This window comes from Accipiter gentilis, chromosome 16 (genome assembly GCF_929443795.1).
Source record: "Accipiter gentilis chromosome 16, bAccGen1.1, whole genome shotgun sequence".
Taxonomy (NCBI): domain Eukaryota; kingdom Metazoa; phylum Chordata; class Aves; order Accipitriformes; family Accipitridae; genus Astur; species Astur gentilis.
The window spans coordinates 7,995,013-8,009,772 of NC_064895.1; the positions used below are offsets into that span (position 1 = coordinate 7,995,013).

At 39.2% G+C, this 14,760-nt stretch overlaps 1 protein-coding gene across 2 annotated transcripts in view; it reads right to left on the bottom strand.

Annotated features, from left to right (window-relative positions):
• The window catches only part of DLGAP2 (DLG associated protein 2), a 478,161-nt gene that overhangs the window by 54,589 nt on the left and 408,812 nt on the right, over positions 1 to 14,760 (bottom strand). For both annotated transcript variants that reach the window (XM_049818620.1, XM_049818621.1), the window contains one exon: positions 13,544 to 13,755. In XM_049818620.1, the coding sequence (XP_049674577.1) occupies positions 13,544 to 13,755 (212 nt within the window). The remainder of the gene's footprint in view (positions 1 to 13,543; positions 13,756 to 14,760) is intronic.

Below are 14,760 nucleotides of genomic sequence, written 5' to 3' on the forward strand. Positions count from 1 at the left end.
GATGATGAAAACAAGAACTGTAGCAGCACTTTTTTCTTCCTATTGGTATGAAGACATATATAATAGATTCGGTGAAGTGGTGTAGAGTCTCCCTGTCTACATTTAGTTGCTGGATGTAACTAAATCTCCTTTCCTCTAGAGGCAGCAGGCTGATGACTGTCACCTGCTTTGTGTCATTCTGATTCTTTGCATATGCTTTATTAAATCTGTCCGGTATTGTTAATTTAATATTTTTCAAAACAGTTAGATGAGCCCCCTCTGGACCTTCTGCTTGTCATCAGGTGGCAAAATCTGGGATTCTGAGTTCACAAACAGTTTGTGAAAGAGATGGTTTGAGGTTTCTTCATTAAAACATGGGCCACATTAAGAAAAGACAGAAGAAATAGAATGAAATTATAAATTATCAATTATTTTATAAACTACTTAATAATTAATTAATTTAAACTGGCTTCTAATAACTGTCTCCTTTGCTAAGTAATGCTCACATACCGGTTCCTTGTGAGGTATTGCTATCATTAAATACAATCAACAATATCTACAGCAATACTTTCTTAGGGAAAGAAGCCCAGTATTCCATGTTACTGCTAAGCAGCTGAGTTTTGATGGAGGAGTTTGGACATTACCTTATAGTTAAATAATTTTTCATTTATTAGAGAAGAGCAATTGATTCATAGGACTGTAGAAAAATAACTGTTACATATATTAGGCTGTAAAAGCAATTTCACATCCATTTGATTAATACTTTGAAATCTTCCTGATAAAAAGAAATTATTAGTTTTCATTTCTAAGATATACACTCAAAGTTATCATCTAGAATAAATGTGTCAATGCATGGTAAAAATTATGACCTTGCTATAAACATGATCCAGAACCAAAACACCATAGATCCAAAAGTTACATGGGGCAGTTGCTCTCAAATGTCATTATCTGTTGCTCAAGGAACTTTCATGCTTGTCAACAATGCTACAAATCACACATCACATGTGACATTGGTTAAAGCTGGCTTTTTAATGACATCCACTCTGTCTATAATCTTAGGAGTAAAATTCTTGACCTTCATTTCCAAAACACCACAGCTTTATCACTTTGATAAAAGAAAATAATTTTCTTTTATGCTCTGTAGTAGATGATCTTATATCTCAGCTGATCACTGAAGAAGGGCAAGACAAGCATGAGCACATGAGATGGTTTGACAGTTCATCTCCAGCACCACACACAAATACACACACTAACATCAAGGAGGTGACTCTAAAGTTTGGTACGATGCAAAAGGAGGAAAAGGATGAGACTAATAGGAAAAATTAAATTGGTATGTCAGTTCTCTCCCCACTTGCTTTTCCAAAGAGAGAAGATCTTAGGGATGGATTCCCCGTTAAAAGCTTTTTTTGTCCTCAAGGGTTGCTTTGCCTTTTCCATTGGCTTCAGAGGAAGTCCAGGGCAGCTAGGAAGAGGTCTTAAATTTAATGAGAAGTATCTTAGCTGCAAGCAAGGCTCAAAGCCTAGAGAAACTTTTGGGAATAAGGCAGTCCCATGTAATGACCTTGCAGCTCTTGAGAACCTCTACTCTAGAAAGGAAGCTTTAGAACTCCCAGTGAAGATAGCTAAATTTGCAACAGCACTTTCAGCACTCAGCAGATAGTCTGAGTGTATTCGGGGAGGATGAAATACTGTATTATAGCCATGTAAAGTGAGCTATAGCATGGCATGCTTATCTGGGACAGTATATCTGATAGCATACCTGGGATAGGATGCCACCCTGATATAGAGTGAATGGGAAAGAGGTTAGGCTCCATATTCCAAGAGCAAAAAATAGATAAAGAATAAGGGAAGAGGCAGCAGTCCAAAAAAGAGTTCCTGCTTAGCAGTTTCTAAGAATCTTGCATCACTGCCTCCCTTTTCTTGCATTCCTCTAGTATGCAAAAACTCAGGTCTCTGTATCCAAACCTCATACTCCCTGCTGCTCCTATCTGAAAGCTGCCCCTTCCTCCAGCCCCAGAACTTGCATTTACCAAATGGCCCAAATACAGCTCTCCTTCATTCTTGACCAACCCAGATCCTAATCCCTTACTGCTCCCTAAAATCCTCTTAATTCCCAGCTCACAGTTGTCCTGCTCAAGATCTTCCTAAACACCATCTCACAGAAGCCAGCATTGGGCCACTTATCCTACTTCTGTCCCCTGCAGGTTTCCCAAGGACTCAACACCCGCTGTCTCTCAGCAGAGTCCAGCTCCCCCCTGCTACAGCCATCTAATCCTACTCCCTCACTGGGGACATTGGCTGCCACAAAAGCCCAAACTCTTCTCCTTGTACAAACTAACAGTTCTTGACCACATCTCACCAAGACTGAAATTTAAGAGCAGAATGGGGGAAAATAACTGCTGAAAAATAGCTGTTACTTTAGCCTTATAAGCAACAAGATGCACTAAAAAAAAAAAAAAAAAAAAAAAAACCAAAAAAAAGAAAACAAACAAACAAAAACAACAAAAAAGGATAATTTTTTTTTACTCTTTTGAGTCCAGAAAACAAATACCCTTCTGTGTTTTGCCATGTCTTGTAGCCATCCTTAACAGGACTCAGTACAGTAAAAATGTAGGAAGAAGTTTAAATTTACTTATATTGTAATCAAAAAGCATTAGATAACATTTGTCAAGAGATTTCAGGAGATGGAAGAGCACATCTACATCTCCTTATCTTTTCCCCACTTACACCATTGTAACAGAAGACTTGTAAAACTAGAGAGCTATTTAGAAGAATGAAAGGAACAATCATGTAAGCTAATCCAATAGCTGCAATCAAGCATTAACTAATCATAAGGGAAGGACTCTAATTTCCTCATCTTTAGCTATCTATTATTTAGCCATCTATTTCCTCCTCTACTCACTGTGTATTTTTAAAAGGAGTAAGATGCTTCCTTTACTTTATAGACAGTAAATAGTTACCATTGGGGTTTTTTTTCCTGCTTTCCATTGTTTTCTATAATTTTTGGAAAGTTTATATGACCACAGATAGTGTCTGAAGCAGCCCAAGGACTTCAGCATACAGTGCTGGGGGATTTGAGGCATTCCCGCTGCGGTCTGTGCCACAGCACCTTGCACCACTCATTTGAAGTCTATCGCTTCGTGCAGCACTCAGCCCATGCTTTGTCATCACTGAGTTCAGATGCTGATGAACACCCAGGATGGCTTGCGGTGTGTTTCCTGAAGTCTCTTGTCACTGCTGTATGACAAGTATTACGGTAAGCTAGAATTACAACACGCAGTGACTTATGCAATCATCGCATCTTTTGCAGAAGAAAAAGCTTTTTGTCCTTTGGTGAAAAGGAATGTATGATAGTAAAACAACATGGCTTCACTTTTAGGACACCTTGAAATGCCAGATTTAGAGGATAACATGGTTTTACAGCTTATAGCTAAGCCAGGGTCAAAACAAAATGAAGAAATCCCCTAACTTCTCCCTACAAATTCAGATTCCTGAGCAGCAGTACTTGGAAGTCAAGACGACCTTAGTGGGAACATGGGGTGTACAAGTCCTGAGAAAGGGATCTCTGTCACACTGCTTTTTTTTTTTTTTTTTTTTTACTGTCTGTATTTTATTTTCTAGTAAGTGATTGAGATCATATACTTTGTTATAAACCTAACAGCATTGCTTAAAAAAGTATGAACATGATGCCAACATTGTAGCAAATGTTGTACACTTGCCAAGGTCATTCCTTGATCTACTCACATTCAAAATAGTGATCACTCCCCAGAGTACCTGTTCTCTGTCAGATGTTCAGCCAGCACTGCACCCTGGGTCAAGAAGGTACCAAAAGTGAATTAAAATCTTCCTAGGCCTCTAAAAGTTGCAGCAAGAAAGTCACCTTCTGACTCTGAATGGGTCGATCAGGTTTATTAAGGGAGCATCAGATATACAGAAAGTCCATTTTCATGATCAAATTAATTTTTAGAATTGTAATATTCTAAAATCATACCTTTTTATTTTCATGATCATGCCTGCATTTGTCCAAAAATCTGAGAATGAATGGGAACATTAAAAAAAGTACAATCACTTCTGTTTAAATCAGTATATGCAATTCAGAAGTATCATTCTGGGACAAAAAGATAAAATTTGTAAAAGGATTCATCTTGGGCACCGAAAAGGGAGGTGCATTAGGATTAGCAAGGTAGCATAAGTTATCAAAACCTATTTTATTGAGAGATTTGCATTTCAATGGATATTCATTTCTCTATCTGGATCTATCTTAACTATGTCTTTGTAGGTACATGAAATAACTCATCGACCAGAATCTAATGATTAACCTCAGCTAGCAGTGCCATTGTATAGCAGCTGCGAGTCATACTGTGTCTCTCTGGATCCCTGCTGAAGTCAATAGAGCTCTGCAAAGGGGCACAGATGCGCCTGCATGCAGCCCATTGGAGAACTCAGAGTATAGACATTAAGTCTGATTCTCCCTTCGGAATAGCACAGTTAGTCTGGTTCTTCAAAAAAACCTGAAAGTACATATAAATCTGGTGAATTTATCTGTAGCGAAGAATTTCTTTTCCAGTCTTTGCCATACTGGAGCTTCTCTTTGATCAGTGATAGATATGAGAATTTGGGCCAAATTAAATTTTTAAGACGCCTATATTTTTCATCATTGACCCATAGCCTCTTTTTAAAAAGGTGCCTGAAAGATATTGAACATTTGCTTTATTACAGGAATATGTTAGGAAAGAGGTGGAGACTGGTGCTCCCATCCTTATGAAACTCCTACTAATCACTGGTAGGAAAGAACCTTTCTCATCAGTAAGTCTTTAGGGATTTTGTACAACATGAAACAGAAGAGAATGAGAGGAAATCATCTGGAATAGTTAAACAGTCTAGTGGTTTGATCACTCCTTGCAAAGATACAGAGGATGTAGGCTCAATCAAGCCTGTACTCCAAATCACGCAGAATGTGCATATATTAAAAATGTCTGATGTAGGAAGTCTAAACTCAGAGTTCTTGTTTGTAAGAGGTGACAGATGTGCACATACAGCTAATCCTAAAAGTCCTGTTCCAATATCCTATTTTGAGCTTGCCCTGGAGAGTAGGCAGAGAACTGGTCAGCAACAACAAAACTCAGGCAGATGTTACGGCAAAAAGTTAGAGGCATTTAAAGCATCATGTAGCAGTTCAGTAAATGGATCTGAGGATCTAAACAGAACTCAAATATTGGATGTATGTTCCTAAATCCCTTTATGGAATATTGACCATTTTCTTCAGGAAGCAATCTCACTTTTTTTTTTTCTTTTATTTGCTTTTGGTATATATACATGTACACATGCAAAAAAATCATAATTAGGCAGAACAAATGTAGACTACAGACCATACAGTCCATTAAAGCCAATAGGTCTTAAGCAAATAAGTCACCTTCTCATGCTGAAGCTGAAGATATTAATGAGACTATGTAATTTCTGGGGAAAAAATAGAGTAGAATTGGGAGAAGTGAAAATATATACAGGATTTCTGCTTTTTAACCAAAAGCATCTTAATTTTCAAAACCTCGCCTGAAGAAGAGAAGTGTTTCTACACAAATAATTTATAGTCTCATTTAGTTTTTATTAAAGACTAAACAAATGAGAAAAAGTAGCTCTTGATCCTTTTCAAATGAAAAGTAAAACTAACATATTTGTTGAAGGCAGGAATGAATAAGCACCAGAAACATATTTTCTCTTGGATCTCAGTATCTGTGCTTGTGACACTGGCCTGAATCTTACCGCATTTTCACTGTGATCCATCACATAATTGCATCTTTCTGACAAAAGCCTGTTTTATTCCTGAGAAGACTCTGCACTTTGTTCACAGCCTTAGGATCCCCCTTCCATCCCTAATCGAGGGTAATACATTGCAGCCCTACAACATAAAGCTGGTATTTGCTACAATGAGGCAGGAGATCTGGGCTCAATTACTCCCTGGGTTTCACACTATGCTACTTCTAAGAGAACAAGGTGCCTAACAGTGCTTCAGAGCATTTCCCATTATTCTGCAAAGGAAGAAAGGACGGGGACCGTCTTCTGACCCCGTAAAAGATACTTCCTAGGTAGCCAGATGACTAGCTGCCCTTCATCAGCATTCCCTCTTAACCCTGCGGACTAATCTAACCCAGATCTTATTGACTGCAGCAGCAAACACTATCTCTGTGCCAGTGGCCCACTGATTGCATTATTAGTTGATAAGGCTTTGTAATTAGCCCTCAAACTCTCCTCAGTAAATCTCCAATTTCACCCCTCAGAGACTCTGAGTAGATGCTACTACACTATAGGGCCTCAGAAAGCTGCTAATGAAGTGTGTAATGAGGCTTTTTAGAGTCAGAAGATTGAGGAAAAAACCAAAGATAAATAAAAAGCATATAAAAGATGAGAGTTACTTTTCCAGTCATTTTTCCCATCTCTTCTATTGAAAATATTTCTCAGGAACGGCTTCAAAACCATTGCTAATTTAAACATGCAGAAGAGTTAATGGTGAATTGAAGTTTACCCTTAAAAATTAATGAAGGCTTGCATCACTGGTGTGCAGCAATGGAGAGCACTGAAATAGGACATTAATTTCTCTACCAAGGAAGCTGTGCTTAACTCTCAATCTATGATGTTTTTGCAGCACACCCACTCCTCCACACGTGCACACTTACCTACAGCCTGCAATATCAAGACTTCTTCCTGTGTACTTACCAAAGTGGTATTTCTCTAGGAGGAATACCCACAAATTTGTCCATCACTAAATGATATGGCGTTGGCACTGTCATGGGCAAAAATGGACAAAAAGAGAGAGGTTTGGTCTCATGCAGTGCTTCCAAACTTCTCATTTGGTTTTCACTCTCATGTTGTAAGTGTATGTGCTGGTTTTGGCTGGGATAGAGTTAATTTTCTTCATAGTAGCTGGTATGGGGCTGTGTTTTGGATATGTGCTGGAAACAGTGTTGATAACACAGGGATGCTTTAGTTATTGCTGAGCAGTGCTTGCACAGAGCCACCAGCGAGGAGGCTGGGGGGGCACAAGGAGTTGGGAGGGGACACAGCCGGGACAGCTGACCCCGACTGACCCAAGGGATATTCCAGACCATAGGACGTCATCCTCAGCATGTAAAGCTGGGGGAAGAAGGAGGGGGGGGGGACACACAGACATTTGGAGTGATGGCGTTTGTCCTCCCAAGTAACGGTTATGTGTGATGGAGCCCTGCTTTCCTGGAGATGGCTGAACACCTGCCTGCCCGTGGGAAGTGGTGAATGGATTCCTGGGTTTGCTTTGCTTGTGTGTGTGGCTTTTGCTTTACCTATTAAACCACCTTTGTCTCAACCCAGGAGTTTTCTCACTTTTACTCTTCCGATTTTCTCCCCCATCGCGCTGGGTGAGGGGGAAGTGAGTGAGCGGCTGCGTGGGGCTGAGCTGCTGGCTGTGGTTAGCACAAATGGTTACAAATGGTAAGAATTTTTTTTTAATGGAGATTTCCCACATATATTAGAGGAGCCTGTGCTGTTCCATGATTCCTGCTGAGCCAAGGACTCTGGCCATTAAGTGCTGTCAGATCTTCTTGTTGCAGCTTAACCCCCTTACTGTGTGCTTTGGCTAAGTTTTTGTTGCCATAATAGAGTCTGCAGACCAGAACATGTAAACATGCCTTGGGTCATAGTGCAGATATTCTTTAAGTCAACATAAGTTAGTATGGCCACAGAAAGACGCAATCTCTCACTCTGAAAAGGGGAAGGTTATTTTTAACTCAGATCACTGCTTTGATCTGGTTTACCATAAGCCCAGAAAGCATGTCAACCATTTCAGGTCTGTCTTGGGCATAGTCTCTTAAAATACTGAATAAAGTGGGTTTTGCCTTGAGATATCAGACTGTGAAGAAGAGTGGCTGAAATATGGACATGTATTGAGCTCTTCAAGTGTGCTATGAGCTTTAATAACATCCGATGCAACGGTGTTAAACATCTGAGGGAGGCACGGCTGATTTCTCTGTGACCATGACTCAGAGTTTGAGACACTTCCATACAGGGGCCAAAACCTGGCAGAGGGTTAGATGTAGAATATAGCCAAGACAAATCAAAGTACCACTGGTACTGTACTGTGGTAGTCCACCAAATAATTTGTGCTATGGCAGATTTCCCTCCTCATTGAAACACTACATCTTTGAACTACTTATCTGTTCCCATCTGCTACCTGTCTGCTCACCCATCAGCCTCAGGTATCTGGACTACAGGTGGCCACAGTAAAGTCTGCCATTAGAGGTTCACAAAACAAAAGTACACATTGCTGTCACTGATTTTATTTTATATTGTACCTTAACCTATTTCATCTTCATGTTTGCAGCATCTAGGTCCCCATGAGTCACTTCAGAGCATAATGGAAAACTTCAGCACAGCACAACTATTCATTTGCATGAGTAATACCAGTATGATCTTCAAATACAGTGTGTTAACTTTGGGCTGAATGCTGCTGATATCCCTTTTGACTAAATGGTTAGACAGCTTTCAGAGTCTTTCGCAACACTTCAAAAAGGAGATACTGAAAATGGAACTTGCCATTTCTACAGTGCTATCCTGTTCATTTACATGATCAGTATATTAAGTACTCTTTTCGTGAAAGAGATTTTCCTGAAAGAGAGAAAGATTCCTGAGAATCATCAAACAACTGGAATATTATCTTCAGTCATAGAATTGTTTTTCCATCACATAGTCCCAAATTCTTGTTTTCTTTTCAGCTTTCCTTTCTGGATCCCAGTGTCCCTGATGCTTCCATCTCTCAGCTTTGCTTGTTTTTGTGACAAATACAGAGAAATGACACTTACTAGATTGGAAGGATACCCTTACAAATCATGTGGGTCAGTCTCTCTTCCAGGATTGCACAAAACTTATTTAGGACAGACATTCTCTTTGTTTCAGCTACAAGTTCCATAAAATGTTCAGCTGGTTTGACCTTTACTGTAATTGAAAATTCCTAACAGCATGCTACCTACCTTCTACAAGCTACCTTCTGCAAACTACCTTCCAGCACAGTTTAACCCCATCCCCAGTAGCATCACAGCATGGCAGAAAACAATGGACTGAATTGAAAGGGCTTGCATTTCACCTCCCCAGACCCTATATTTGTTCATAGGATACAAACACTGACATCCAAATTATTTGGTATGTCTAATCATAATGTAAAATTAAAAAATAATTTAAAAAAGAAGTTTAACATTTTTTTTTTCTCCTAGGACTACTGGCAGTCAAGATAATTTCCACAATAAATGGGATTGCTGGCACTGCTCCAAGAAAGCAAAAAGTTGGAAAGGAAGCAGATTCAAATATGTATCCTGTCTCCACCACAGCAAGCCTTATTGCATTACATTTCACTCAAATGCAATTTCATAATAATAATAAATTACACTGGCCTTCGACTTGATGTTATAGGACTAAGTAGTGCAACATACTATTCAGTCGTTTGAAACAGAAATGAAGAGCTGAAATGCATTTATCTTCAGTGAGTAATCTAGACATTTAATTTTTGAAAAATCCAGCAAAATTTGAGTCACTTAGGCTATGGCTATACTCAGAAATAAGCTAGGTCCATTACCTGACCCTTCAGCCAACTGACCTGTATGGTTAAACTTTCTTATCCTATAGAGAGGGAGGCTGCAGGCACCAGGGTTAGTCCCTGAAGCATGCCTGGGCACTGTCTAGAAGAGAGCTGGTGGCCTAGGCTGAAAGCGGGCTGGCGGTCATGCTGGCTGTGCTAGGAGTTTGACAGAGGTGGTGATGAGATGGCAGTGGTTGCATATATGCCCTGCTTCTGCCACCTGCATAAACCAGCAGGGGTTTTTTTTCTTTTTTTTTATTCCCACTTGGAATAAAATATACTCCTTTCCAACAGTAACTGAAAGGAAATTATTTCCGAATTTTTATGTTTCTGTTAAATCAGGTACATATACCTATTTGTATGTTGCTAAATAAAACCATTTATTCAGATACAAATATGCATTTTTATTGTTTATGAATTTTTAATGTTCAATTTGCTGAATCTTTGAGCAACACAAACTGACAAAATAGGGGCTTACTTTTGTCAAAGTAGAAACAGAATTTAAATGGGAAAAACCTCCTTGCAAAGATGCCTGATAAAACTCAGAGGAGAAACATGCACACATGTCAAAGGTCTGTCGAAGGTTAAGTGAAGGATTTGCTAATTTTCATTTTATCCTATTCAGGATAGTGATAGACAACTAGGCTTATTCTTATGAAAGCCACCTACATGAGTTTTGCAGCCAATGCATGTTTGTATACCGCCAAAACTATCAATATTCAGTTTTTATTACAGGTTTACTGGTGCTCTGTCAGACCCCAGTTCTGAGCTATCCTGTCACTCAAGCAGAGGACTAAGGGAGTATGAGACCCATTTTATTCCTGTGCATTAGCTGCCTCCATCCTAGTAAACAAGCTAAAAAGCCGGCTAATGGAGCTGACATCTTGAATTACATAATTTCTCTTAATACATGCCAGAAATGCTCTTCAGCCCTGCTACACCTGCAGGAATGCTGTTCAAAACCTTGGCTTCTGGCTCAGCAGCGTGATCAGCGGTACAAAGGGTACTCGGCATGCCATGGGGATCACTGAGCTGTGCCCGAGGAGGCAGGAAGGCTCCATAACCATCATCCCTTGCCATATCCATCACAGAAATCTGCCAGACGTAAAAGGTAACCACAGTGACAGGGAGACAGAGACATACTGGGAGGAGATGCCTTGTGGTGAAACCCCAGGTTTAGGATCAGCACTTTGTATTCCCGTGAGACAAGACATTTTCTGTCTGCTTTAGGACTGCTGACATTTGCAGATTTTTGTAAGACAGACATACAAGAACCAGAGTAGTTGTCACATTTCTGCCTGAGGTTCACTGGAAAAAAACCGTGTATGTTAGGCTGGCAGATTCAAGGGGCTGCCCCTCAGTTTAAGGGAAAACTGAGGATTTAAAAGATATCTGTCAGCAGCAGCCTGGCTGCTCAATTATTCCGAGTGCAGTGTTTGCGACAAATTCTCAACAGAGCCCCTAATAATATTTCACAGTATTACAAAAAGCTTCCTCCTTTTCTGACTGCAGTTAGTGGTAACTATGCCATTAAATCCTTTGGGACCATGAACAGGCACAGCTGTCAACCGCAGCATACTGCATCAGCATCACACTCGTGTTTTAATCAATTATATTTTGAGCAGTGTATTTGCAATACATAGAAAACTGACAGAAGACACAACATTTAGTACTGACCTACTAATAAACACCTGCCTTCAGGATTTAACAGATCAGAAAGACTTTTTTTCTTGAAACACATTCTTTGTTTGAATACGTGTGTCTAGATGCTGTCTGGATCTGTTTATAAGCTGTAGGGGTCTAAGGCAGGCACTGAGACCTGCCACTCGCTGGAAAATCTGTGCTGTTATCTACATTCACTTGTGGGAGACCCAACTGTAGCCGAAAACAAAGAACAGAATAGAATACATTTTATTTGGTCTAAGTACTTGGAAAGTTAGAATTGTCTCTGAGAGAAGGTTTTTGTTTGCGTTACTAGCATGGATATGGCATACGCTCCAACACAGGATGGCTGCATCCAAACTGCCTCCTGGGAACGTTCCCTGGCCTACACCAATGCCCCGAACACGGCCAGGCAGTGGCTGGGACAGCGCTAATAGACCCAGGCAACAAGTTTGCCAGGGACCACTCCAAAACTTTGTCAGTGTACACGGTCAGGTTTACATACTCAGGTCTGTGTTCTGGAAATGTTTGATTTACCAGCAGGAAGACAGCCAGTTGATGTGGGGAAGTCTAAGAAAGTCAACTATCTCCTCTTTCCCCGTTGCTTTCAGAAGGGTGACTCTTAACAAGCCACAGACATTAGTTCACCCTCCCTTAGCACATCTTATCCCATGAGGATTATCACCCTTTTCAGGACCCACAGCTTTCAGAGCCATTTACTAAAATATCCAGGACCAAAGGATTTACAACATATGTCTTCACCATGGCTGAGAAATTATGGGCTCCTCATCCTGAAAGACCTCTACTCCCCCTGACAAGTACTCACAAGCTCAAAATTAACCACCTTCTTTGTTTCTCAGGGACTTTCATAAATTTGGACTGAACCGGTCAATGTAGCCAGCATGCCTCAAGCCCAAACTTCAGCCCAGATACAATGACTGAGGACATAAAAAATTCAAATGTTGCTTTCAACCACTGTCATTAAGAGCTCATCTTTTCATCTTCGGAAATCAGCCAGGTACAGGGCTGCCAGCAAATTTCATTGTTGGACCTAATATTCTAGCAAATCCTTCAGATTCACATTCAGAATTTGGCTCAGTTGCCTAAACATAGGTCTCTGGCACCCTTTGAGATGCCATAAGGTATCCTGCCTGGATTTTAGTTGCCAATCAAGAGCGGAGACCTGTCAGACTTTTTTCATGGTATCTCAGAAATCTTATGGTACGGACACCTTTGTGCATCTGAATTGAGCCTACAGAAATGTGTGAGAAAGCTATCTGAAACAATAGAGTTCTAAACTGTTCTCTTCAGTAATAGTGAAAGTCAATGGTTTTCTTCCAGATTGCAAGCTAACCAATTCAATTTAATTAAGCCAAAAGGATTTTTTGCCTAAGCTTTTTGTTTTGTTTTATTTTATTTTATGAAAAGGTGAGTCACTGTGGTATACTATGCATGGTATTACCTACAGAACAATAAATAACCTTAGATCAAAGGTTTCACTCTTAATTTCTTCGTTTCATATATTTCTCCCAGGCAAAAAGATCAATTTTCTGAGCCATGAAAAACACCCAGTCACATTAATAGAAGCTGCAGATTTGAAATCAAGCTACCACTTTGAAACTGTCTTCAGAAGTATACTTACAATTTAGTTATAAAACGACATATTGAAAGAATAAAAAGGAGAGAAATATAAAGATCTATTGGAAAACATATATAACTGCATGTTTTCCTATAGTTTTAAAATTTGATTTAGTTATTTAATAGGCCATGTTGTAGGTAGTATGAATAAAAAAAAACCCAAACAAAACCCTCCACAATATGTTTTCATAAGTATGATTCAGTTTAGCTGATACATAAAGCATTGTACTGATAAGAAAGGTGGAAGATGCCAAATATATGATACAATTATATATTTTTTATTATGCCTAGTGTAGAATAGAGTGTATTTTCTATTTCAGAGAAAACAATGAAATAACAAAGACTTATAACAAAACAATCCTTCTAGAGAAGAAATAATCAGAATTTTAAACTTTTGATAAATATATGGATATATTTCCTTCAGTAAATGTTACAAACACTTTTGAAGTGGCAGGTTTTTTACATGATGGAGGAGGATGGCAGTTTTTCATCCAGTAATCATAAGAAACTGTAGCTAATTTAAAACAAAGACACAAAAGTTAGCTTTTTAACTACAGTATCATATTTTCTCATGGATACTGACCACTACCAGTAAGACACAAAGAAAAATTACCCAGGTCATGGCAACTTTCAGAAAGGTGTATAACATGGTATAGTGAAACTTACTTTTGATGATCTCCCAGTGGTCTTTGTCCAATGGATTTTAATAATGACTCTGGTCGAACCGTTAATTTTGGTGATGTCTTGGGGCTAGTATCAGAGTCTCCACTTTCTTCATCTCCCATGGCCTTAATATAGCTTCCACTTCTCATTCTTCTGCAGGGGATCTCTTCGTCTTTCCCACCGGCTGGGTATCCTCCCCATTCATCCTGAGGTACCTAATGAAGACCATAAAACACACATGCAAAATGTGTGTAATTCTTTTCAGCTATTTAAATACTTCCTTCAATTCTTCATTTTACAAAGACAAGTCATGATTTTTTTATTCTTCAGAAACAGACCACTTAGAAATATCAAAGGTCCTCAAATGATTTGGCAATTTAATTCCAACTTCAAGATTGGAAATTTTCAGTTTATAAGTGTTGGAACCTAAGGAACAATCAAGTCACAGTTTGTGAGCTGAGCTGCAGTATCTATCTGTAGACATGCTCTAAATTGCAGAAAGTAGCTTAGCTTAACCTCTTAAAAGTTTGCACACAGATTTTCAGCTGATAAACAGTAAGTTGATCAGATGTCTCAGCTGAGCACTTCAGAGCACTTCAGGGGCTTTGGCTGCTTTTCAGGAAGGTGAACGAAGTATTTAAGTTAAACTAAGCTGTGATTTTTGCATAAATGGATAGGATTCTGATTTAGGGCAAAATTCTCTGAAACGAAAAGCAAATGTGGCAATTTATCTTTTTTTTCTTATTTAGAAATTGCAAAATAGTTCATAGAGGCTGTAACGTATCAGGAACATAGCCAGTTAATTATTAATACATTTGGTCGGGGCTGCTTTCACGCAGTTGAGGTGGTTTTTCAAATAGTAAGATTGGTAGTGAGATAATCCACATCTGATGGATGGATATCTCTCTGCACCACAAATTGGCAGAGAATTGAGCAGGAGTAGATTTTCCAATCCAAAGTGAAATCAGCCTAGTTTTAAGACTTACAGATAAACCCAGCAAGCCTGTTGCTGCCAGTATTGCTGATTCTTTGCTTTTTGTTTAATCTTCCAAGGTGCTGAGTCCTCTGGTCCTAATCCAGAAACACACTTAAGCATTTACTTAACTGAAAGGATATAAGCAGCTCTCTGAAATCCATTATAATGATTCATGGTTAAAACGAAGGATGTGATAGAGTACATCAGTGGATGAGGGCTGATGCATTTGGCAGCATCAAATCCT